This window comes from Plectropomus leopardus, chromosome 9 (assembly GCF_026936395.1).
Source record: "Plectropomus leopardus strain MGB_pleo_1.0 chromosome 9, ASM2693639v1, whole genome shotgun sequence".
Classification (NCBI taxonomy): Eukaryota; Metazoa; Chordata; class Actinopteri; order Perciformes; family Serranidae; genus Plectropomus; species Plectropomus leopardus.
Window position 1 is genome coordinate 2,151,278 of NC_142184.1, and position 27,076 is coordinate 2,178,353.

Consider the following 27,076-nt stretch of genomic DNA (forward strand, 5'->3'; position numbering starts at 1 on the left):
GGCTCCAGTTTACTGTCGTGTGGCTGTCAGCAGAGATCCCGCGGCGGTTGGCGCGCGGAGGCAGAGCCAACATGGAGGTGGAGATGATGGAGGCGGACAGCGAGCAGAGGCCGGCGGACAGCGGGCAGAAGGCGGACACGGCAGCCGGAGAGGCCGCGGGGAAAGGCTCCGGCGGCAGGTACGAGCTGCCCTGGGTGGAGAAATACCGGCCGCTGAGGCTGAAGGAGATCGTGGGGAACGAAGAGACGGTGAGCCGGCTGGAGGTGTTCGCCAGAGAGGGAAACGTCCCCAACATCATCATCGCAGGTCAACAAAACAACACAACTGACCGTTTAATATCACCTCAGGTCAACAAAACAACACAATTTACAGTTTATTATCATCTAAACTCAACAAAACAACACAATTTACAGTTTATTATCATCTAAACTCAACAAAACAACACAACTAACAGTTTATTATCATCTAAACTCAACAAAACAACACAACTAACAGTTTATTATCATCTAAACTCAACAAAACAACACAACTAACAGTTTATTATCATCTAAACTCAACAAAACAACACAATTTACAGTTTATTATCATCTCAGGTCAACAAAATACATTTCTAAATCCACTAATTTCTGGCAGTCTGTCAAATATTTCTTACCATGTTGTTCGTCGCCTTTTTCCCACATTTTTGAAAGAAATCGTATCGGTCAGCTCTGGGTTCAAAGGGTTAATCTATATGATACATGCTGATGTAGTTTATTATGTTTTGTATGGATCATCTGGATCTGTACAGTAAGGGACTGTTCATTATTTATGAAAAGGGACTGATTTTATTTTGGCTTCAGGGGAAGAGCATACATCGGTTGGTGGTTGTGTTTTTTATTTATTTGCCCCCAATTTTTAGAGAAAAGTATTTATCATACTGCCGGAAACATTAAAACCATAAAGTACTGTTGAGCGCAGTTAAGTATTTTCACATTTCTGACGGTCCCTGAGAAAATCATGTGGGACAAACGTCTCCATCAGCATAAAAAAAACATCAGCGAATCTGAGCTAAAAATGGTGAAAGTGGAAAGCATTTATAAAACGCTTTAAGTTTTTTGTCTTCTGTTCCTTGAAATATGCTACTACTTAGAATTAAGAAAAGCACTAATAAATATTATCATATTTTGTTTATTGACTAAAAGATTTAAATAATCGTTTTGGCGTTAAATTCTTACCCGTACACACCGCTGGAACAAAAAACAAACACATTGACACCAAATCTGATTATTTGCACTGTAAAGCTTTTTCCTGTCACGTGCCGGTTTTCACAAACTCAGACTTTTGTGAAAAGAGGAGAAAATGTCTCATGTGAGTGTTGTGTTTCAGGCCCCCCCGGCACGGGAAAGACCACCAGCATCCTGTGTTTGGCTCGCGCTCTGCTGGGAGCCTCCATGAAGGACGCCGTGCTGGAGCTCAACGCCTCAAACGAAAGGTGAGACTCCTGCTGAGAATAAATAAAAATAATAACAAGAAATAAACCCTTTCAAAGGTCAAGCGTGAGCGCCGAGTCTCGGGGAAATCACACGCTGGCTTCAGGTTTGGTGCTGATGAGCGTCGCTGTTGTGTCCGCAGGGGGATCGAGGTGGTGAGGAACAAGATCAAGATGTTTGCTCAGCAGAAAGTCACGCTGCCCAAAGGACGACACAAGATCATCATCCTGGACGAAGCCGACAGGTGAGGCGACCGGAGCCGTCGGACACTTTGTCTTTTTATCGCAGAATTTTAGGGAAGCGTTGTCCGACCTGTGAGGCCGCTCCCACATACGAGGGCTCGCCTTTCCATTATCGCCCCCATAACACGCCTACGTGGCCTCGGATTGGAAACAATGACGGCTAAACATAAAGCTGCTGATGTTTTGATCATCCATCGCCATGGTTACTGGAGCGTTATCACCAGACGAGAAGTCACCATCACACACTCGTCTCCACGTTGTGTTTAATGGACATTCAGGAAATGTTGCTTAAGTTTTGGGCAGGTCTGTATGAGAAACCCGTCTAAGAACGCGGGTCCTGAGCGTTTCGAGGTTTGGGCCGGATACAGATGTTCAGACCTGTTTGATGTTAAAATCCGGACCGGACTGATAACACCGGAAATGAACCAAACTCTTAGTTTGTCTTTTTGAAAGATTGTTCCTCAGACATGTTTAGAAAAGTGTCTTTAAAGATTTTAACAAGATTCGAAGGCAGAGTTTTAGGAAAATGTGGTTTCTCTGAAGATAATCCGTCGCGCTGTAAATAAAATCGATACCTTTAACGTCTCCGTCCTTCATCCTCTTCCTCGCAGTATGACAGACGGAGCCCAGCAGGCGTTACGGAGGATCATGGAGATCTACTCAAAGACGACGCGTTTCGCTCTCGCCTGCAACGCCTCCGATAAGATCATCGAGCCGATCCAGTCCCGCTGCGCCGTGCTGCGTTACTCCAAACTGACGGACGGACAGATCCTGGCCCGGCTGCAGGAGGTGGTGGAGAAGGAGCAGCTGTCCGTGTCCGACGACGGGCTGGAGGCCGTCATCTTCACCGCGCAGGGAGACATGAGACAGGTGAGGGTTCACGAGGTCAGCACGGCGCCGGGCTCAAAGCACAGGGCTGTTTTACTGACTTCCTTTTTTTTTTTTTTTTTTAAGGCGTTGAACAACTTGCAGTCAACCAACTCCGGTTTCGGCTACATCGACAGCGAGAACGTGTTCAAAGTGTGCGATGAGCCTCACCCACTGCTGGTGAAGAGCATGCTGGGACACTGCGTGGACGGGAACATCGACGCGGCGTACAAGGTGGTGGAGCAGCTGTGGGCGTTGGGCTACTCGCCGGAGGACATCATCGGAAACATCTTCAGGGTTTGCAAGACGTACCAGATGCCCGAGTACCTCAAACTGGACTTCATCAAGGTGAGGCGTCCCACACAAGGAAATGATCAGAATATCTGCTGAGGGTATAATTAGATAAAAAAAACACAAAAAAAGAAAATGAAGGAAAATTGTCCAGAAAACAATAATTGTAATTGTTTTAATTCTATATTTAAATTTAGGTCACAGAAAAGATAAACTATTTTTTGTGCACTTTCTTGAATTAATTTTCTTCTTTTTTTTTTAAACTCATTTTCCAGCAATTTTTTGGCAACTTTTTTTACTAATTTCTTGCTCATTTTTGGGCCATTTCTTGTCAAGTTGCTCACCATTTCCCATGTTTTTGAATGAAATCAAGACAATTAGCTCAGGCATCAAAGGGTTACTTTTTTTATTTTATTGTTTTCCTACACGCTCTAGTTTATAGTTTTCTTGCAACTTTTTAAACAGTTCTTGCTATTTTTTGGGCAAATTTCTTGTTAAGTTGCTCGTCGCCCTGTTATGTTTTTGAAGGAAATCAAAACAAATTGCTCAGGTATTAAAGGGTTATTATTTTTTGTTTTTTTTCCCCCTGACATGCTCTTATTTAACATATCATTTTATATCACATTTAACATTTTATTTAATTATTATTAAAACAATTTAATTATTTAAAAAAAAAAATTCCATTACCGGGAAAAATAGTATAAAAGTGTGTTCAGTTATGTAGCACTTTCTCGAGGTCATTGTTCTTTTTTTGTGTTGTTTTCTCAGTTTTTTTCTTGTTTTTGGTATTTTACCTCCATCTTTGCACTAATTTTTGGGGGTAATTTTCAGGCCATTTCTTGTTAAGTTCCTTGTCACCCTCTTTCCATGTTTTTAAGAAATTAAGTCAGTTTGCTCAAGTCTCAAAGGGTGAAACCTCTTTATCGAACAGAATGATACGAGCAGAAATTAAACTGACTTTGTGTGTTTTGGTTCCGTCCTGCAGGAGATCGGTTTCACTCACATGCGGGTGGCCGAGGGCGTGAACTCTCTGCTGCAGATGGCCGGTCTGCTGGGTCGACTCTGCAGCAAGACGGCGCCTCCCGCTGCCAGCTGAACGCAACTTCACCCCGACAGACCGCCTTAAAAAGCCGCTGCTGCCTGCTCGCAGCGCCGGACTCCTCTGTGTCAAAAAAACAAACCCTGCATGAAGGAGCTGCACGTGACGGCTCACACTCCGCAGCAGGTCAGCTGTTCAAACCTGACGTCTCTGCAGACATCCTCTGTTCGTCTGTGGACACAAAACAATGTTAAAAAAAATATATAGAAAGAATAAATCCTTTTTTCATTGATTAATCTGAACACGTTTTGTTTATTGTTGTTTATCATCTAATCATCCCACAGGGACTGTTTGGCGTCATTTACGCACTTGTCATCCTTCATTTCTCGATAACGTTGGCTGTTCATGCAAATGGCAGAAATTTTTACAAAATTGTGTTGTTTTTTTAAAAAATGTTTTTGCTTTTCAACACTAGATGAGCAAATGAACAAGATCTGACAGCTGTTTTCATACCACTGTCAGCAACAATCCTGTTTGGTAGACCAAAAGTTTGTGTGTTTTTACAGTTAAAATGAAATGCAAAAATGATCATTCCCTCTAAAACTGCGACTCATGGCAATATCTGTCAAAATAATGGCAATATGATTTTTTTATTTTTTGCATATCACGCAGCTCTAGTTAAAATGTTGAATTGAAATTATCTGTAGAACCAGACCTGGAAGTAAAAGTAGGACAAAAAACACCAATTTATAAACTTTTTTTAAGCTTTAGAAATACACATACTATTATTATTATTCAATTCTTTTATTAGGGGTTATTCGCAGGGCTCCCGACCTGATGCAGGACTCTGATCTGAATACTTGTTGCACCGCTGCAGAATATTTAGGTCAAACCACCTTTTAGGATAACGAGCTTTATTTCATTACAAACCTTGTTTACATGAAGTCATGGAACAACAAACCTCAGAGTAACAGAACAGCTACCAACGCTTCAGTACAAACCTCAAAAGTAATAATAAATATTAAGAACAGATGGTAGAAGTACAGTTAGTATTATATATAGAATAAAAGAACTAAATATTTGCATGAACCGGAGTTTGTGGGTTGACCCCATTAGTTTGGAAAATTCAGATCTTCGTTTGTTTTGCAGAGAGCTTTTTAGGAAACCTTAAAATGCTTCTGAAATGAGAGAAGGCTGCAAACAAACAGCGGGATCTGGTTCCTGCTCTGCTCCTCCAGCAGGGGGAAGCATCGCGCCACAGAGCACGACTTAATGGAAACCACAGAAACCATCTCCGACATCAGCGGGACGAGCAACAGCTCCGACTGATCGCGTCAGTGCAGAGCACATCGGCCGTCTGTCATCGTCTTCAACGCAACGGGACAGTTAAAGTGCAGTTTGTCAAATCAGTGTCACTGAAGCCGAAAAGAGCATCGCACAGGAGCTCATCAGTCTGTATGAAAAAATAATAATCATCTGTCGACGCTGCTGGCAGCTTTCGGTCAAAGGAACAACAACCGTAACAACACTGGAAGAAATCCAAGTTTTAACTCGATTATTTTCATGTGAGGGTGTTTTTCTTCCCGTCTCTGGGTTGACAGGTTCACAGACATCTGTTACTCACTAGACTGAAACCACTGTACAGACTGCATGCCAAAACCCCACGACGAGCATGCTGTTGACGGGCCGAGCGGACAGAGAGGCCGCTGCAGTAACCAATGAAACTCAACCTGTACACAAACACAAAAGGAGCACGCGCGTCCACTTTCAAGATCCTCATCGGAAGATTTTAGAGGAAGAAGCAACAGTTCACCTGCGAATTGTGATTTTTTTAGACTCTGAAGCCTGAAATACAAGACAGAAAACTGCCGATTCACAGAAAAAAGCCCTTTTAGTCAGTTTTTATCTACAGAAAAAGTTGTCTGCACGCTGACGATAGGCAGGTTTCCACTACAGATTTGCGCAACATTTAAGCGATATTTTCAAAATGTCGATAAAACACAAATTGCGATGGCTGTGTTTCCACTTCTCCTCTGGATAACATCACAGTAACCATGGCGATGGATGTTGAAAACATTAGCAGCTTTATTTTTATTGCAGCCACCGCACCAGCCGTCATTATTTCCAATCCAAGGCCACGTAGGCGTGTTATGGAGCCATGATGGAAAGACGAGCCCCTTATATGTGGGAGCGGCCACGTATGAGGGATTTCTGGGAGATGTAGTCCACGATTTCACAGAGATATTGTGGATTCAAAACTTCCTGATGAGCAACTCAACGTGTAGCTCCCGCTGCATCATGAGGGAGCCAGTTCCTACTGACAAGCTCATAGCATCATGTGACCTCAAACACCAGCTTAGAAACAGAGTGTAAAAACTTTTTCTTGAAATTGATGTTTACATTCGGCGTATTTTAAATTCATAATTTCAATTTGCGCACTTTGAGGGTCAATGGAAACCCGCCTGGTGTCAGTGAAACAGCGTCTCACCGCAGCTGCTGAAGAGATATTTGGGCTGTTTGAGAGAAAGAAGGACGTTTCTCATTCGAAACAAAATCGACAACTCTATTTTGAACGTTTAAGTTTGGTTACACGCGCTGTCAGATTGTTCCTGCATGTGTCGTGCACGTATCAAGTCCTCAGTCAGGTTCCTGTATAATAATAAAGATCAGATCTTTTGTCGGACATCAGGGGCAGGACCGGCCTAACTGATATCACAGGGCTAGTTTGGGTTTTTTGAAGTGAAGGTGTGTGAGGTACTTATCCAGAGTCAGTCAGTACTCTTACATAAACCGTTTAGTGACCTCACTGAGATAAGTTACAGCTCGATTCGGTCATTTAATCCGCTTGTCCCAGTATACAAGCAGCCGAGGAGAATCGGTTTACTGATGAGTCCGACTCTTTCCCGGCAGCTGGAGAGCTGCACTCTTTCAGTTGCTACCGGACCTTCTTCCTGTTGTCTTTTTACATCATTTACAAGTTAGCAAACGGGTTGAATGTCAAACTGTGAAATCATAGATAACTTTTCAACACTTTACATTTCTTATGCACTCGGCACTTTACTTGGCACCTTTGTCTTCTTTTGTTTGTCTTCTTTGTTGGGTTTTCTGCTACAAATTTATGCTGTTGGACTTTTGGGTCAAAGTCTGACGAGGGGACTACGCATCATACGCAGAACGCCTCGGCCGGTTCAGGTCCAACAGTATATCAATATGCTTTATCTCAATATAGTATTGTTTTTGCATCGCATAGCTTCTGTGCCGTAATACACGGACTATGGATAAGTACTTCATACAACCCCATGTCAAAAAAATCTGAACTTTCCCTTAAAAAGTATTTTTGGGACGAGTACACCTTCACCTATTTGGTGAAATATTCCCTTAACGTGACTGTATTTTAGTGTGTAGGATGAGTTTCAGAAACGAGCGTCACAGCAACCAACACCATCAACCATCAACAACAGTCATAACAAAAACAACAACAACAATAATAATAATAATAATAATAATAATAATAATAATAATAATGATAATAATAATGAGTAATAATAAAAAGAAGGGACCAAACTAAAGGAAGAGAAATAATCTACCGAAGAAATACAACACAACTGTATGTAAATATAAACCAGCTGATTTCCATGTACAGTTACATCTACAGCATCACCATGGCAACCGCATGGCTCCGGGGCGGAGGGAGAGAAAGTACGGACCAACACCTTAAAGAGCACAGAGTAACAGAGCCAGCGAAGCCCATACAGCGGTCAAACCTAAATATATCAGAGAGCGTTTCTCTACACGAAGTCAGCCGTGACCTTTTTCTTTGGAAAGAACGTTTACAAACTACAACGTAGAACCGCTTGGCTGCGTCCTACACGGAGGAAAGTCCCAGGTGCACGCAGCATCTGAGGAGGAGAGGAGTACAGAGAGACCGAGCAGGAGCAGTCCTACGCTGTCATTTCGATGGTGCGCTCCGCTGTGAGTCCGGGGCTGGTGGGGTCGGCGCCCTCCGGCAGCGTGTTGGTGGTGCTGCGGCTCCGGACGCCGTCCGTGGAGCCGACGCTGGAGGCCGAGTGAGTCCTGGAGCGAACCAGCCGGGTCATACCAGCTGTGGGCACTGAGGAGGAGACAGAGACGAGGAGGAGTCAGTGACAGGAGTGTGTGTGTGTGTGTGTGTGTGGGTGTGTTGGTGTGTGTGTGTGTGTGTGTGTGTGTGTGTGTGTGTGTGTGTGTGGAGGAGCTGGTTGTTGGTGTGTGTGTGTGTGTGTGTGTGTGTGTGTGTGTGGAGGAGCTGGTTGTTGGTGTGTGTGTGTGTGTGTGTGTGTGTGTGTGTGTGTATAGGAGCTGGTTGTTGGTGTGTGTGTGTGTGTGTGTGTGTGTGTGTGTATGTGTGTATAGGAGCTGGTTGTTCATGTGATGATTTGAATCTGGATTCAAATCTGATGACGGTGAGTCTGAGGCTCCGTTCACACCGAGGCTCCAAATATTTCACATTTTCTGCTCAGTGTGAACAGCAAGAAAATGCAGTATGTTCACCCAAAAATGAAACTTCAGTCATAATCTCATTATCATGCTGATAGAGAGTCGGGTGAAGTTTTATAGTCCAAAAAACACTGCAGGAGGTTCATGTGGAAAAGGCATTGCACTCATCTGCCAAACAACTGAAGCAAACAGTGACTACGAATCAAATGCGAAAAAAAAAAAAACAGAATAAAACCACAAAAAGTCGGATTTAAAACTGGGTTTGGGGAAGTCTTCCAAGTGGCATGTAAACAGCGTCATGCAGACTGTGAGCTCTCGATGCTGTCGTGCGACTGACGTGTGACTGTGGCTCCAACATTCGGAGCTAAAGGCTACAATAAGGCTGAAAACATGACGTTTTTCAAAACAACTTGGCACGTCGGGCTTCAGGATACTTGGATTAATTCAGACGAACAGTATGGAGACATTTGTGGTTTTTATTATGTTTTTTTTAACATTTAAATCCTGGTCATCATTTGTTTCGGTTGTTTGGGAGATGAGTGCGACGCCTTTTCCCCGCCTCTGTCAGTGTTTTTAGAATTACAAAACTTATAAAACACCTGACTTTCCATCGACACGAGGGTGAGCGGATAATGAGTGAATTTTCATTTTTGGGTGAACTATCATTTTCTTTAGTTCATCACTTTGTGATGAGAAAGCAACAAACTGAGACAAAATGCTCCAGTTTGTAAAACACAAGAAAGAACCTGGAAGTAAGCTCACGCTCAGAGAGCTCCAGGTTCAGGGATGCTACATTCCCACAGAGGGAAAGGTCTACTCGTTTGAACAAAAACAGAATCGTCTGTTTTTGCTCCTCTTCTCATAGTTTTCAGTTCATGTTATTGTGGAAACACGAGCAGTTTAAAAACTATCAGATGAGAGCGTCTGCAGTGTGAACGGAGCTGACGGCATGCAGCGCTGCCTGCTGGTCTCTTTCACTGCAGAGAAAAAAAAACATCAGTGTGATCGGCTGATCAACAGCATGCAGCCACACACACACACACACACACACGCAGGCACACGCACGCACACACACACACACACACACACACACACACGCAGGCACACACACGCAGGCACACGCACGCACACACACACACACACACACACACACACACACGGGCACAGGAAACATCAACAGACAGACGAAGGGAAGGAGTAACAATACAACAGCAGGGAGACAGAGATGGAAATGAGACAGGCGAGGAGTCGTGGGAGGGTTAAGATTCTCGTTAAAATCCTGATACCTGATTGGCTGTTCAGGTGGTTTAATAAAACATGAGGGACTGGAGGAAACAAAGACAAAGAGAGAAGAAGAAGAAGAAGAGCATAAAGAAAGGAGGGGCTTGAGTGGTAAGCTGTAATAAGAGGCAACACACACACACACACACACACACACACACACACACACACACACACACACACACACACACATTAAATATTTGTGTGTTGGGGAAATCCAACTGTTTTATACATGAGCTGTGAAGATCACGACACCGCAAACTGCTACTTACAGTTAGTGACGCAGAGCTGCAAACACACACACACACACACACACACACACACACACACACACACACACAGCTTTTGATTGAGCAGCCTTGTGTAAAATATCAGTTTTAGTTTACATTCAGTAAAACTTGTTAACCCTTTGAAACCTGGATGGACATCAGTTTTTTTGTGATGTGTTTAGACGCCTTTCACGAGCTGTCTGACACTTTGAAAACTGAGAAAAAAAAGATGTTTACTGCTGAGAACTTAAAAGAAATGCCCAATTTGGCAAAAAAAATCCCACAAATTACAAGAAATTTTACCTAAAAATTTGGATGAGGACAGGATGATTAAAAATTGATCCAAACAACTGGGTAAAATGTCAAGAAAGCTATATTTAAATTAATGGAATAATTGATGAATTATTTGCACAAAGGAATTGCCTGTGTGTAATGTCCCATAAGAGTTAAGACTAAACTAGAGGTAATATTTTGATAAAATACTTGGAAAATGTCAGACACAGAGTTCAGAGAGGTTAGGACATGTGACGGGACCATGTTAACTGAGAGAAACAGACCAACAGGAAGCTCCAAACACATCTTCAATATTAAAAAACTGCTAAAATTCAGTCAAACTCAGTCTGAGCCGGGGCGTCTGGCAGCTGAGTGGATAAAGCACCTCACGAATGAAGGCAGTGTCCTTGCCGCAGTGGCTGCAAGTACGATTCCCACTCGTGGCCCTTTGCTGCATGCCCCCCCCCACACACACACACCATTAATCTGTCCTATCCAATAAAAAAAGGCAAAATACCAAAAAACCTCAGTCTGAGTCATGTGTTTGTTTAAGTTTAAGTTTTTTTCTTGTTAATAAAAAAGAATTTCAACAGTGTGTCAGATTTAGAGGGATCGAGTGGTGAGGAGACGTGAACACGCTGAAACTTCTCCTGTTCAGATTCATTCAGTGTTCATTGTTCAGGTTTCACTGGGAGCTGATTCATCCTTCAGTTACACGTACAGAAACACTAGAGGATACTCACTGTAGCCCATCCCCTGGACAAAGTACTTGAAGGCCTCTGTGAGTTTTCCAGGCTGAGGAAAGAAAAAACACAAACTTCAGTCTATTTTATGAAACTGATCTTTCTTTCATCTTAAGAAGCGATTTTACAAACAAATGTGCATGCGTGAAGTTGTAGCCTGTGCTTTGCCAGTTTACACTGTGACACAAGGGGTGCTGCTGCACTCTCGGACCCGGTTTCAAAATTTTGCATGTTCAGGCCCCCAAAAGGCTACACATTCTTATTTGATTTATAGGTGCATGCAACAGTAGCAATAGTTTGGACCTGACATGCATTTAACTGGTAGCCTGAGCTCACATCGATAAATAGCAATGTTTGCATGGAAATGAAAGTGTGCCCAGTTTTCTGTCGTATGGTCTTTTCGTAAATGGCTCAGACTCACCTGCACCACCTGAGGAAGTCCTCCACAGTCTGCCATCTAGTGGAAAGACAAAAAAACAACAAATAATCTGGTGAGAATAGAAGCCACTCTCACGAGGTTTGAACTTTTTGATTTAAGGCTAACCCACTACCAAAATTCAAAACAAGACATCACTTCTGATTCATTGACTGATGTGTCCACACAGGGACTACCATCTTAATCTGGACAATAACCAACTCCCACAATTTCTGCAGAACTTGCGAATTGTTTAGATCACTGCAAATTTAAGGCAAATTTGACCAACAACTGCAGTTTCCTGAAAGTTTTACTCTTAACATTCCCCAGTGAAGTCACCAGATTTCACTTCCTTGAATGTGGCTGTGAAGATGCAGACATTTGTGTCACGATCATCTCCTGTAACAAAAAAATGATTTCTGATGTTCAGCGGCAAAGCAGGGGTAAACTTCACACATGGATCCCCTACCTCTGATTTTTAATAAATTATACAAAAATTTGCAAGAAGTTTTGGAATTTTCATTTGCACCTGCATTTCAAAAAAGAGCACCTGAAAAAAAAGCGCAACATGTATTGCAATCTCTTGGAAAATCTGCTGTGAAATCACGCATTTCTTCTGTTACATTTTTCTCTCCATGTTTAACCTGGGTTGTCAACTACTGCTGAACTTTGTCACACTGTCCAGACTTCAGCTCAGGACTGTTCCATTTTTGGAGGGTCTGCTCAGTTACTCGTCCACTGTGGACTTCAGTTTGGCAATTAAATAAGTGCGCATGTGTGTGTTTGTACGAGAGGACAAAAACTGTGCGTGCTCAGATTTATCGGCTTCGTCTGCTCATGAGTCAACCCACAGGAACTGGTCCAGAGCTGTACAGGCCTACTGGGATTTCTCCAAACATCCAGGTTAAAAAACTCCCCCGCTGACTAGAAGGAAAACACCAAAATAGTAAAAAAATTACAGAATAATTATTGAGACGGTTGACCATCACAGAGCGACAACTGGAGCTAAGAGACAGACAGGTGAGAAAAGAGAGACAGATGTTTAGGTGAGGAATGAGACAGACAAGTGAAGAGGAGACATACGCAGAGAAAAGAGACAGACAGACACACTGACAGACACACGCACAGATAGACACACAGACAGACAAACAGAGACACACACAGAGACAGACAGACAGACAGACAAGTGAAGAGGAGACATACACAGAGAAAAGAGACTGACAGACACACTGACGGATAGACAGACAGACAGACACACACAGAGACAGACAGACACACAGAGACAGACAGACACACAGAGACAGACAGACAGACTGGTACCTTGAGCAGGGTGGTCTTGGTGGGGTTCAGTCTGGAGTTACACTCCACCTGCAGGAAAGAGTGCACCAACACACACATGCACACACATACGCGCGCGTGCGCGCGCACACACACACACACACACACACACACACACACACACACACACACACACACACACACACAGTATTTACAACAAGTTGATGTCTCATACTGGCTGTTGTCATGGAAACAGGGCAGAGACTCACCACGACGTCAACAGCAGGCGACGTGTCTCCAACCACCAGCAAAGCGGGACACCTGATACACACACACACACACACAATCATATAAGGTGTATCAGAATGTATGGTTGGAAATGTATAATTACTAAACAAAGGAAAGAAAGAAGAGATGATACCTGAGTGTGGTGACTGTGTTTTCATTCAGACCAGGGATCGGCCGCTCCATCTGCAACTCAGCACGACTGAGACACACACACACACACACACACACACACACACACACATAAATACACATACAGACTCAAGGCAGCTGCTGTCACAGTCCTTCTGAAGTGAGTAACACTCTGAGGAGTGCAGCTGAGACGATATGAAACATAATTTTGGCTTTTCGCTGAGGTCACATAACAGCTTTATTGCAGCAATATGTTGACTGAAGCAGCGGGTTTATTATCATTGATACACGATAATTATTATTTCAACCGATACTGATAAACCGATAATTTCCAGCTTCTCGTGGCCAATAAGATACCGATAACGGGTAATTATTATAATTATTTCTCTCTTTATTTGTTCATTTGTTATTTTCAAGGCAGTGTGCAACCAGCGGCGCCCCACCAGCGTGTGGCGCTCTAGGCGACCTCCTATATGGCCTATGCCAAGGGCCGCCCTGGACAGTATATTTCCTCCCTGTCGGCATGTTAGTAGTCCTCTCCTCCCGTCACCCTGGAACCTTAGATCATCTTGTTGGTTTGTTTTTGGACGTGGAAATGTTGTTTTATTGCATAACATCCATAACAGTGTCCCCTACACTACAGCGAAATACCGACTGACGGAAAATCTTGTCACTGGTGGGGAAAGAGTTAAAAAAGAAAAAGAAACAATGGGGGAAACGCTGCTGCTGACTGATGACATGTTGTGGACTGATCTGTCAGCAGCAGTTTGACACGCAGCATTACGCAGTGTGTGCAGTCCAGCTTTGATTTCCCTAGCTTTTTTCTTTTTGATCTAGTTTTTTTAAAAAAAATGTTTTAAATCAACTAATGCATTGCAATTTCTGGAACAATGCTCATCCAGCTGCTAATTGCCTTTTCTCCATGTTTTAACAAAATTGCACCAATTTGATCATGGTTCAAATGTTTAAATGCTTGTGAAAAGCGTCTGATAGCAGCACAAGAAAAGTTATGACGTTCCATGTTTCAAAGGGTTAAACTGCACACAGACACACAGTGATTAGTTTGTTACCTGTCATAGCTGCTGTAAAACATGGCCAAGTTTTCCTGCGGTATGTCCTGAGAAATGTGGAGTCTGTATGTCTGGATGATTTCCATATTCTCTGTTAACTCGTCCTACACACACACACACACACACACACACACACACACACACAGAAAGACTGTTAAAAGGTCAGTGGAGATTCACCAATTGATCTTTTAAAGCTTTTAGTGAAGCTAGTTAGTCCTCACAGTGCTGAAGTGGTGTCCCATGATCATGTCGACCAGGTTGCTCGTCCAACCGCTGAGCTGCAGGAAACAAAAGCAACATTTTATTGTCATATTTCAGTAAGTACGTCACAGAAAGTTTCAGCTGCAGTTCAACTGATTTCAGTTTCGTTGTGTCACAGACACTTAAATCTTCCTCTCCAATTCACATTTCAACTGATGTGACTCCTAAAATACCGACTGGCAATTCAACTGCTTTCATCTGTCACACTTCAATACTGGGGTCATTGGGTAAAAAAACATATAAAAGTAAGTGTGTGCGTGTGTGTGTGTGTGTGTGTGTGTGTGTGTGTGTGAGACACCTTAGAGGCAGCCCAGTCCATCCAGCCTTTGGCACAGGGGTCAATGTTGATGAGAACTAAACCCTCCACCAGAGTGGGCTCATTCAGCTGAAACACAACAGCAAGTACCATAATCATAATCATCATCATCATCATCATCACCATCATCACTTAACATAGTGCATTTATTCATGGACAGTAATTTGAACAATTTTGAGATACTGGCACTTTACCAGAGTACTTGCAGTTTCTGCTTCTTTAAATTTCATGCAACTTCATTTAATTCAGCTTCATACTTTCACAACATTTGTGGAAGTCACTGAAATTTAGCTGTGAAATCTGCATTTCTCAATATACATGTATTTGTTTACTAGTGGATCTTCCCTTCCCAATATGGCGCCCGTGCAGACACATGGCGAGTTTAGAGCAGCGGCTAATGAGGTATCTATAGGCGCGTTTCCACTACACGGTACCAGCTCTAGTCTACGCGCCTTTTTTGGTTTTCCATTAGGAAAAAGTACCCGGTACCTGCAACCTCCTTTTTTGGTACCTGCTCTCCTGAGGTTCCAAAAAAGCCGCCCGGGTACTGTGAGGTACTAAAAGGTTATGTGAAACAATACAGACCACTAATTGGTCAGAGAGAATCGTTACTGCGTCATCAATGCGCGGCACGCACAGACTACCCTGAACAGCGCAAACCCATGCCCGCCATTTTTATACAGCAAAGCTATTTCAGCATCATGAGCTCCGACAGAACGTCTCTAACTTTGTTCATTAATCTGTTGATAAAGTGAGGTGAAAAAAACTCACAGCCAGTTTGGTGAGGATGTAGGCTCCAGCTCCAACGCCGATACCTATCACACTCTTCACCCTGATGACACACACACACACACACAAAAAAACATGTTTAGAAGAGCAAGTGACTCTTCCTTTAGACACCATTTAACCCTGTGAAATCTGAGCAAATTGGCTTGATTTCTTTCAAAACATAGAAAAAGGGCAATGATCAACAGAAATGACCCACCAAAAAATCAATAAATTATCCAAATAAAAGTACAATATATTATAATATTACTTGAAAATTAGCAAAAAAGGGGGTAGAGTAAAAAACACACAAAAAGAACAAGGAATTATAATTTTCTTGACATTTTTCCCTAGTTCCTAAGTCTCTTACTGCCTTTTCCCATGTTTTTCAAAAGAAATCAAACCAATTTGCTTAGGGTTTAAAAGTTGAAATACCCCTGACAGGTGTCTGAACCCAGCACAAAAAAAGTGATGTCGATTCAGGTTTCAAAGGATTAAAAAGAATTTGAGAGATTGTTTCCGTCCTCAAAAGTGTCCACCTACTTTTATTTTGAATTCAATTTTTGTTTGGGTGTTACTGAGTCAATACACAAATAATGTGCCTTTTTAATAGAAACTAATTGCTTTAGTTAACAACTGCAATGATGGAAAAAAAATATTCAAAAAAATGTAAGAGAAAAAAAACCAATTCATCTAATAAACATAACTTAAAAAGTAGAACCAGAACCATAAAAACAGTGGGGTTTTAATAGGAAGAACTGCAGGGTATCAGGATAAACTTCATTATCCCTGGAGGGAAATTTGTCTTTGTGTAGTTCTGTTGTTTAGGATAAACAAACAAACTGTCTGGAAGTCCTGCTAGTTCCTAATTAAACACCCATCATGCATCACAAAGAAGACAGCCGACTCACTGAAGCTGTGTCAGAACAGACGGCAGCATCTCAGCCAACTCATCCATGGTCGGGTACTGGTACCTGCACACACACACACACACACACACACACACACACACACACACACACACACACACACACACACACACACACACACACAATATCTCTCCATCATTATTGTCACAATATACACCTTTCATGTCACTTTGTCTCGGGAGGACGTAAATGAAAAGAGGGGCTGACAACAAAAATCAACAAACAGCAACAACTTGAATTGGATTCAAATCTTTCTAAACCTCATATCCAATATTTTGTGTACAAAGTTGAAAAGCAAAACTGCCTGTAGAAAATGCTCCTGCACATCACTGAGCACATTTATCTGAGTGATGTCACTGTGTTGCACTGAGCTCTTTCCACTGACACATAGTCCTGGAAATCCTTGTTTGTTTAATTTCAAGACACAGAAGAGTCCTCGTCACTCAGTACGTTTACATGTTGTTAGAAAAAGTCTAATTATTGTGTATTTGATTAAAACTGGACTTTTAAAATACATGTAAAAATATTACAGCAAGCACCTTATACATGGCTGTTCCCACATATAAGGGGCTCGCCTTTCCATCATGGCTCCATAACACGCCTACGTGGCCTTGGATTTGAAATAATGACGGCTAGTGCGGTGGCTGCAATAGAAATAAAGCTGCTAATGTTTTGAACATCCATCACCTTGCTTCTTGGATTGTCATCGCCAGAGGAGAAGTCACAGAACATCACTAAGTGGAAAAACAGTTATTTGACATTTGACATTTTTAAAATATTGCTTAAATTTTGTGCAAATCTATAATGGAAACCTCCCTAGTCAGACGCTAGTTTGCTGTTGGGACACGATGTCATGTTTAACTGAGGAGCAGCTACTGAGTCAAGTGTGAAACCTGGTCAAATTCAATTCAGTGTTTGGCTGAACCCTAATGGCGCCAGCTCTGTGATGATAGACAACGACAATCGGTTCCCTGGGGAAGACATATACTCAGTGTGTGTGTGTGTGTGTGTGTGTGTGTGTGTGTGTGTGTGTGTGTGTGTGTGTGTGTGTGTGCGCATGTGTTACCCTGTGGGGAAAACAGGAGCGTTCTCCTGCTGTCCTGGAGCATCAACATGCAGAACGGAGAAATGCTGTGTCACTTCCTGCATGTCCTCGTAGTTAAAGAGGCTGTTAAAACAAGACTTGTCTACACACACACACACACACACACACACACACACACACACACATATGATACATTGAGTCCTTGTTTCTCATATATTTTTCCTCTGTGCTGCACCTCTATGGTACATGTACTGAATGATGAATGATGACTGTGAACGTGTGTGTGTGCATATTAGCTCACGGTTGAGTCCGATGTCATGGTAGGTGAGGATCGTGGGTCGGTTGCCCTTAGCAACTCCCCTCATGGTAACGTGTAGCACGCCGTGGGCCGTCTCCACATCATGCTCCTGAACAACACAGCAAACAACAAATAAACATCGTCCTGTCTGCACCGACAACAAACACCTTGACGGCTGCCTCAGGGTGAACACCACTGAAACTCTTCGGTGCTGTAAAATAAACAGCAGTCAGTCGAGTGAAGGGGCACAGGGGGCATGTACCTCTGATCCCAACTTCCATCTTAAAAAGCTGTAGCGTGGCATTAAAAACATGTCAAACATAATGAATTTAAACATTTTTAAACAACATATTGAAGGGATATGAGCTGATAGAACAGAGAGAGAAACAGGCAGAAAGATCTGATAAAGACAGGCAGGCTGCTTTTGATAGTGAGACTGACTAATTTTGTTTTCTGTGCTGTGTTTCTTTGTGATGTGTATGTGTGTGTGTTTGTTTATTCAGACTGATCTGTTCGTGTTTTTGGTTATATCAGATTTGGTTTAATGCTGAATATTGAGGGAGAAATTGGAAATGTTCATATTTTAAATTAACTTTTTTCAATAAAATTGCCCAAAAAGGGGGTGGGGGGTGGGGGGGTAGGTTTGATAAGCATTCACCTCCTTCTTCTCCTTTCCAGACATGAAATACTTGGTTTTGTTTGTTTGCTGAATTTGTCCGATGGGCATCTGGGGATATTCTTCTTGCTTATATTTTATTTTGTTCTCCCATTTTATTTGGCATGTCGAGATCTATCTACTACAAATACTACGTAGAATTATTAAAATCAATTGTGTGTTTATGCTTGACAGTTTACTAGCTCTGCAATGCAATAAAAGAGAAACAAATATCTGCATCCAGACAGTTCCTTAAGGTTTTTTTTTCAAAAATAACAAAGTAAACAAACCAAAATGTGTCTTCAGTGATTGCTCTCAAATCCAATAAGTGCAGCATTGTAATCAAAATACAGAACACTTTAAATGAGTAATATGATCACAATTTCACTTCAGAGTCGTGTTAACCTGAACATTCACATTTCCAGTCACAACAAATAAAAATTTCCTAGTTTCAGCTGGATTGTTTGTCAGAAATCAGAATATGCAGTGATATGATTTCATGTTAAACAGCAGTGTGCTCACAGATCAGAGACCCTGCTGTAAAACATAATGTAGCTTGTTACAGATGAGCGCACAGATGAATGGCTTCACACCGGCTGAGGTGCTGTCTAGTAATCTCATTAATGAACCGACCATGTAAACAGCTGACAGACTATTAATGAAGCTTAAGCCTCCTCACATGCAGGTGCACACACGCAGTAACTGCACACCTGCACACGTTTGTATTGATAAACTGCAGACTGTAAAGATCCACAGGACATTTGTGAGTTATTGCTCTTATCATCAGGTCTTACTATTGTGTTGAGGTTGCTCAGAAAAGGAGCATTTTCATCACTGTCTCTTTAAAATGTTAATGCCTGTGAAAAGGCAAAATGTGAAAAAACTGAATGCTTTTACAGTCATAAAAACAAATAGAAGTTTACGTTAAGTAAGTTTAAATTTAAGTATTTCAACTTTTGGACTCTAAGCAAAGTGCTCCATTTCTTTCAAAGTGAAATGAGCAACTTGGCAAGAAATGTCCTGCAAATTGCAAGAAATAAGTAGATTTAGAAAATTATTTTAAAAAAGCAAAGGAAAAAAATTCTCTATATTGCTAATGATCATGATTATATGTTTGAAATTATTTTACAAAGAAAATATAATTTCATGCTCTTTTCTTATTGTTGTTGGGTTTTTTTTACTTTTCTGTTTGTTCATTTTTTGTGTTTTTGTTGTTGTGTGTTTTACATGTAGGTTATATATATATATGTATACTATTTTATTCTTTATCTATGTTTTTGGTGGGGTTTTCAATCATAACAAATATTCTAAAGAAATAAAATAGTCTTGGCAGCAACCATTTAAAATTATTTAAATGTTTATTTAAATTTTAATAATAATAATTATCTTGATATTTTTTTTTGTCATTATTTGATAATGACTAATGATTCTTTTTTAAAGGCAATTTTCAGGTAACTTTCTTGCCATCTTTTACTAATTTTTTACAGTATGCTTGTCATGTCATACCACATTGCTCATTGCCTTTTTCCCATGTTTTTTTTTTTTTTTTTTTTTTCAAAGATATCTGGATTCACAGGCTTAAATGCTTGTGAAAGGCATCTGAAGGCCACACAAGAAAACTGTCAGCTCAGGTTTCAAAGGGTTAACGGCATGCTAACAGCATTGATGCAGGTAAACAATATGAGCAGGCTAACTGACTAACTTGCTATAAAGCTGCTAGGTCTTTTAAGCTGGTAGTTGGCAAAGCAGGAGGCTAATGAGCTGCTAACTGGCTAACTCACCACCCCAACTCCTAAAGAACAGGAGATCTGGTGCAAATCCAGAGAGTCTGTCATCCTGACAGAGGAGCAGGAGGAGGAGAAGGAAGGAGGAGGAGGGAGTGTTTTAGAGAGTTAGAGAGGAGACAGGAGGATTCATAAACAAGAGATATAAAAGAGGTGAGCAGAGACAGAGGTCAGCTTTCGTCCTTTAGTCTTCAGTCAAGTGCAGGAAGAGAGAGATGAGGAAGAGCGGGGGCGGTGTGATGAGATCAAGAGGAATAATCTCTGTGGTCATTGGCTGAGAGCAGGAAGGTCTTAAGGTCTCAGCGGCCAACCACTTGTTACCCTCCTTCACTGGGTTTATCACGCTTTCTTCTCCTCTCTATATCACCTCCAAAAATGTAATTCACAACCAATTATTTAGAAAAAATAAGAATAAAATTATAGATCTACTATTTTCTTGCATTTTCTGAGATGTTTCATGCTAAGTTGCTCATTGCCATTTTCCTGTTTTTCAAAGAAATTGAGCCAGCATCCTACTGTGATTTTACAATGCCATAAATTAATTCTACAGTATATTCCTGTGTAATGTCAGTATCTTACAGTAGGATATGAGATTCATAGTGTATTGTTGACTCCAAAGGCATTGAGATTTACAGTATTTCACTGGAAAAAAAAACAACATTACATTGGTCGTCTTTTTACAGCAATCTGTCAGACTGTACTGCACAGACAGCCTATTTTCTATGAAAAGACAATCTTACCAGCAGAACAATACTTTTTTAACAAAGCTCATTCTCATAACGACACATGGTCAACCTACTGAGAAAAAGTGGCATTCATAACAATATATATTTTTTGTTAGATTTTCTTTTTAAGGTTATGCGTGAATGTAGTTGAAGACTCAGACTGTTTTTCAGTTGACTGTCTGGTAGAAATGAGGGGATGTGGCCTTTCATGTTTTGGAGACTCAGACAGAGCGGCAGAGCTGTTACAGTAAATAACTCTCTGATTGGAGGCATTGATGCAAACTGACCTGCTGTATTAACGTCAGTCTGATGAGTCCTGCTGATCGATATCTGTGTTTGGAGCTGAAGGTTATCCAACTCACTTCAGCCTGATGTTTGTGTACAGAATGACCCTCACACACCACCTCCTCCTGCATATGATTCTCAAAGCCACCAAAAGTATTTTATTCCAGCCTTTCTGATGTGCTGCTCTGATTATTTACCAAGAAGCAAAACAAACACTGAAGCTTACACTCACAGAGTCGGCCAATAACGACGGCTTTGAGCTGAAATGTTTGTTTTTGTTTGTTTTGCCCCCATTAACCCTTAGGGATTTTACGTGCTTTTCATTCTTCATGTTTTGATCATTTTAACTGTGTTCATGCATATAGCACACATTTTGGCAAGATTGTGTATTTGAGTGTAATCAGTAAATTTGCAGCTCAGCTCCTACAATAAGTCTAAAATACACTGTGGAAACTAAATAGTTACATTCAGACTGTTAAAGTCAAAAAATGCTCAAAGCAATCAAAGCAGAAAAACATGACTTGTATTATTTCTGGGTGTCATTCTGGGCTTTTGACCTAGAATTTGTCATTTTGACTGTTTTCCATCTGATTACATCATTGTTACCATATTTGGCATATGCCAAAAATACATGCTATTTCCACTAGGTGACCTGTCACAATCGATGTAGCTGCTAATCATCGACATATCCCAGACTGTCAGCAGAAAAAATAATATACTTTGCATGTAGTATACTGAAAATAATTCATTTTTGTGGGTTTTTTCAATCTAAAAACATAATGACATCATGACAAAGACCTAACATTTAAAAGGTTCAAATTCTGAAAATGAATGAATATTAAATATTTATGATTAGGACTGAAGTAGAAAATCACATTAATGTTTGAAATTTTATATCCTGATTTGGAAAGGTGCATTTTTTGTGCAGAGCGGTGAATTTGACACTGCACAAAAAATAATAACGTATAAAACCCAATGTTGCTGCCAATCACTGACATATCCCAGGGTGTTCATTTTTCAAAAAATCTACTTTGCATGCAGAATATCAAAAAAAAAATTTTTCACATAAAAACATACTGGCATCATGACACCCAAAATTCTGAAAATGGATGAATATTTTATATTCATAATTAAGACTGATGCTGGTTAACAAAATACACTCAAAGTAGTATTTTGTGTGCAGAGCTATATAAGTGTGTGTAATATTAAAGCAGCCCGAAAGGTTAAATAAGAAACTGTATCTGTGAGTGCTGGCGTTTTGTTTGATTTTATCCTTGACAAAATTGTGACACTGTTTAAGATTTCGAGCTTTTGCACTGCCATTCTTCACCAAATCTTTACCAAGAAGCAAACACGTAATGTGATCAATCATTATCACGTCAGCTCAATCAGACAGATTCTGACACATTTCGTTTCACGGTCAGTTTAACTACCAGGCGAAATGTTTGCGGCTTCTGTTGTGTAGCGCCTCAGCCACTAACACTGGTCACTTCTTTTTGTGAACCAGCAGCAATGTTATTCTAGCTTTCAGCCTGTTGTTTTTCTGTTATATTTGGTTTGGTTGCAACACGTCCAACTATTATCAATATCATCATGTGACAAAATTTTTATCCTATTAAGATTTACACCGACATTATCACAAATCATGTTACATTCTCAGCCTCTCAGAAACACTGATACACTTAAGTTATCACTAATATGTTTTATATTACAATTTCGAAGAACATGATAATGAAATATTTGTCAATTATGCTGCTCTAGTCTAATTCAAATTGCAGCACCACTAAAGGAGAAGAAAAGGTGTGCTGACTATGTGACGGTTTGATGGTGCTGAACTCACCTGACAGTCAAAGTCCTGCAGATTTCCCCCATTCTGAGGAGACAGAGCGAAAATCTGTTATCATGTTTATAAAATTATTTTTCCAGAAAATAAAGTATCCAGGATATGGATCTGATTATAAGTCCTTTTCAATATCAGAAGACATGTTTTGATTGTATATTTCGGTACTCATTTGCTTTCAGATATATTAAAATACTGTTGCGCTTGGAAATTTAAAGGGTTACTTTAACTGATTTTTAACCAGGTGTATGTCACTGCCACGTTGGGAGTGTGTGCAAATGAATTGCTTTAAGGCATCTGAACACCGTTCTGCTGCACACACTCCCCACATGGTGATGACGCAGACCTGGTTAAAAATCGGCTGAAGTGAAATCGGCTTTAAACACATCTGTTAAAATAAAGTTTGTTTAATCAGCTCTTAAAGCTGTGAGCAGCTTCATCTGTAAGTCACATGTCTCCTGCTTTAGATTCTCTGACTCCACAGTCCTGGCTGAGAGTCCTGGACGTCCAACCATCTAAAACAGGTACAGGACAGGACAAGCCCTGCCCCCCACTCACCTGTCCCGTCAGGAGTGGTTTGATCTCAGTCAGCTGGACGTCGTGAAGCTCCTCCATCATGGGACCGCTTTACAGCCAATGAACCTGATGATACACACCTTCCAGACACACAAACAGAGAGAGAGAGAGAGGGACAGGTGCGGTGTCAGCCAGGTAACTAAAATGTAAGCATCTGTCTACCTGTCTGTGATTTCAGTTCCGCTAATGTGATGAAGTGTTTTCTGTTAATTTTTTTCCAAATTGGTAGCTTAATCAATTATATTTTAGGTTGCTTTCAAAAATTAATCAAATAAGATACAAACTTGTAAATTAAGACCTTAAAAATAAAACTACACTGATGAAGTTAAAGTTTTGACTTTGGTTGGTTTGTTTTTATTTTCACTAAATAGATTTTAAGACTGTTTGGTACGTGACAACACCCCGATCACACTAACAACAGATTATTTGAGTAAAAATAAAAATAAATGATTTTTGTTTTTCCATCAAAGAGCTCTGCCACCTGTCTGTCTGTCTGTCTGTCCCTCTCTATCTGAGTGTCTACCTGTGTCAAACTGTGTTACCCAACTGTGTGAATCTAATGGAAACAGCCAGTGATCTCTCACTGGCACCAGGCCATCCAGTTATGTGTGTGTGTGTGTGTGTGTGTGTGTGTGTGTGTGTGTGTGTGTGTGTGTGTGTGGGCAGACAGGTTGGGTAACAGTGTTTCAGCAGAGTTGTTTGGATGGATGCTGAGCTTCCTGTGGGCTATCTGGCTCTGACCCAAACAGATAACTAACTCACTGACTGACTGTGAAGCTGCAGCGACGGCTCAGATCAGAGCGCACAGGGACGAGATGTACTGCTGTAACAGCTAAAGTCTAAAAACAATGGTACAAAAATGTATTTCATCATTCACAAATTGTATTTTTGCTGTTAGTGGATGCTAGTGTCAGTGGTCGATAGAGAAATGTCAAGTCGTTAAAGGCACAACACGCATAGACAGAAACTGGATATTGTCATGATCGTCAGTGCGGCAGGCAAAATAATCAGGTTTCTCTGTGTTCCCTGGAAACACCAAATCCTAAATATAAAATCAAAATTAGCATAAATCGTGTATTTTCAGCATATTCATGGATATGACACCGAAAAACCTGGAGATTCACTTCTTCTCGTATTATCCGGGGCTCTGGCTGTCTGCGTTGGTGCAGATGTGTCTTTGAATCCTCCTCATTCAGAAAATATTTTAAACCAAACTGTCTCAACAGCTGTGGATGAACTAGTTTCTAGCTGCCTTCACTGCTGTGATGGATTCAGCTTCTCCTTCCAGCAGGAAGAGGACAGTTAAGACTGCTCTGCATTAGCAACATCAGCATTTATTTTTATTTCTGTTAATGTCACATATTTAATTTAAGCATGTAGGCGGGCAATCTATCATTTATCAGGAGATTTTTTCTTACATAAATTGAGTTTAGGATGCAAAGAAGGATGGGGAGGCGTTTCACAAGAGTGAAAAAACAAGGCCTTCGCTACACCAGAAATTCATCTGTAACTTTTAACTTCAGTTTTAAAGGATTAAGAAAATAGCACTCCTGGTCAATGTGACTGCTACTAAAATCCTCACTGAAATCAAAATTTACACGTTCATACACGACCGTTGTTTGTGTTGCATTTTAACTGGATGTTGCTCTTTCTGGTGTGTGATGGTTTCATTCACCTGCATTTTCCCCAAATCAAAACATAAAAAAAGACAGAGTCACACTGCAGCGACTCCCCTCCTCTGATAAGTAAAGAACAGTCCCTAATATGCATGTAAACATATATGAACACTAAACATTTGAATGGATATAAATAATAAAACAGATATGCAGAAGACGTCACTTTGTTTCTCTGGTAACTTGTCGCCTTAGACGTTTTTCAGATTCAATCATTTTCACTAAAAAAAATCAATTGATTAAAAATGTCAACAGTTGCAACAATAAAGATTGTCTTTTTATGTTGAACTGAGTGTACCGATGCTCTCCGCTCCGCTGTCCGCCCACATACACGCACACACACACAAACGCGCGCACAAACACACACACACAAACGCGCGCGCGCGCGCGCACACACACACACACACACACACACACACAGCTCTCTGCAGATGATGATGTACCGTTACCGCTGTCTAATTAACGAGCCTGGATGCTAATGTTAGCTCCAGACAGACAGCTCGGGCTTAGCAACGGTTACTACGGGAGACGTTTCACCCCATAGTGACACGAGCGAGCGCACGCACGCACGCACGCACAAACACACATACACAAATACACACACACACACACACCTGTAACCAAATACACCATCGCCATAGAGGCTCACAAGGACGCAACAATAACCTCCGAGCTCACTCGGTTCACTCACTAGTTACCGTTAACGCGAAAATTAGCCCAATGAGCTAGCACAGTTAACCGTTAACCTAGCTCGTCGGCTAAGTTAGCCGTTGCTCGGTTAGTCGCCGTTACGGCAGCGGCTGAACTGACCGTTAACCGTGACCACTCACCGTCAGCCGTTAGCTCCGGAAGCTGCTCGAGTTATCCGTTTATTCCCACTAGTTAGTTTCCCGGTTAGCTGAGCGTTAACTGCTAACGACGGGAGCGGAGCTGAGCTGGTCGCGAGCCTCCCCTCTCTCTGGCTGAACTAACTGTCAGCAGCACGCGGACACTCAGGGGGCGGAGCTACGTCACCGTAAACAACAGGTCGTTCATTGAGCCGGCGGTCACGAGGTCACCGAGACCACGACAGGTGTCAGATTTCACCACATTTAAACTAAAATAATATTTTACTCCACAATAACTCAAAGTCCTGCGTTAAACACGCCAAACTTCACCAATGTCAGGAGAGAGGAGGGCTTTGTAAGGGACTGTACTTTATTTATCAGAGGAGTGGAGTGGCTGGGGTTTGACTTTTTTTTTAAGACTGTAAAAAATCATGCTGAAAAATTATATATATATATATATATATATATATATATATATATATATTCTTTTTTTTTTTTTCAAAAATATGGGGACAAAGGGCAATGTCCAACTTGGCAAAAAATGTCCCACAATTGCAAAAAATAAATAAATAGACAATAAAAATATCTATCTATCTATCTATCTATCTATCTATCTATCTATCTATCTGTCTATATATATATATATATATACAAGAAGAAGTGTGCAGAAAATGTATTGTTAGAGAAAAAATAAAATAAGATAAACTTTTTTTCAGCATTTTTTTGGGATAATTTTTCTTTTATTTTTTCTTTTATTCATTTTTGCTTATTTTCAGGTATTTTTCTTGTAACTTTACTTTTTTCCAAATCTTTGCTAATTTTGAGGCCATGAGCTTTAAAGCTGCTTCTTTCCGTCTCCCCTTGTTTTTAAGAGAAATCAAACCAATACACACACACATACATATATATATATATATATATATATATATATATATATATATATATAGTCAGAAAAACAGCCCTGTTT

At 41.0% G+C, this 27,076-nt stretch overlaps 2 protein-coding genes across 6 annotated transcripts; one reads left to right on the forward strand and one right to left on the reverse strand.

Moving 5' to 3' along the window:
* Positions 1–4,210, forward strand: rfc2 (replication factor C (activator 1) 2). Its single transcript, XM_088081638.1, has 6 exons — positions 1–306; positions 1,366–1,471; positions 1,612–1,713; positions 2,323–2,581; positions 2,666–2,926; positions 3,855–4,210. Exons 1-6 carry the CDS (start codon positions 72–74, stop codon positions 3,963–3,965), a joined length of 1,074 nt encoding a protein of 357 aa, XP_087937764.1. The 5' UTR covers positions 1–71; the 3' UTR covers positions 3,966–4,210.
* Positions 4,211–4,805: 595 nt separating this feature from the next.
* Positions 4,806–26,270, reverse strand: LOC121946524 (protein NDRG3-like). Of its 5 annotated transcripts, none has more exons than XM_088081634.1 (17): positions 26,113–26,270; positions 23,592–23,675; positions 23,034–23,066; positions 17,748–17,853; positions 17,468–17,588; positions 16,384–16,446; positions 15,479–15,539; positions 14,690–14,776; positions 14,352–14,408; positions 14,131–14,234; positions 13,065–13,130; positions 12,913–12,964; positions 12,686–12,733; positions 11,372–11,407; positions 10,951–11,002; positions 9,671–9,709; positions 4,806–8,019 (listed from the first exon to the last, which is right to left on the reverse strand). In XM_088081634.1, exons 2-17 carry the CDS (start codon positions 23,649–23,651, stop codon positions 7,850–7,852), a joined length of 1,155 nt encoding a protein of 384 aa, XP_087937760.1. In that variant the 5' UTR covers positions 23,652–23,675; positions 26,113–26,270; the 3' UTR covers positions 4,806–7,849. The 5 variants fall into 5 exon arrangements, with proteins under 5 accessions (XP_087937760.1, XP_087937759.1, XP_087937761.1 ...); XM_088081633.1 differs by having other exon boundaries at positions 23,592–23,689; positions 26,113–26,269; XM_088081635.1 differs by lacking the exon at positions 9,671–9,709 and having other exon boundaries at positions 23,592–23,689; positions 26,113–26,269.
* Between the last annotated feature and the right edge of the window lie 806 nt (positions 26,271–27,076).

Bases quoted from the DNA above. Each gene is read 5' to 3' on its own strand.
- rfc2 (XM_088081638.1), top strand. From the start codon at position 72: ATGGAGGTGGAGATGATGGAGGCGGACAGCGAGCAGAGGCCGGCGGAC. The intron at 1,472-1,611 runs GTGAGACTCCTG...TTGTGTCCGCAG, and splicing joins CTCAACGCCTCAAACGAAAG to GGGGATCGAGGTGGTGAGGA. The intron at 1,714-2,322 runs GTGAGGCGACCG...TCTTCCTCGCAG, and splicing joins ATCCTGGACGAAGCCGACAG to TATGACAGACGGAGCCCAGC.
- LOC121946524 (XM_088081634.1), bottom strand. From the start codon at position 23,651: ATGATGGAGGAGCTTCACGACGTCCAGCTGACTGAGATCAAACCACTC. The intron at 16,447-17,467 runs GTAACACATGCG...GTGTGTGTGCAG, and splicing joins GCTCCTGTTTTCCCCACAGG to GTACCAGTACCCGACCATGG. The intron at 15,540-16,383 runs GTGAGTCGGCTG...GTGTGTCATCAG, and splicing joins TCTGTTCTGACACAGCTTCA to GGTGAAGAGTGTGATAGGTA.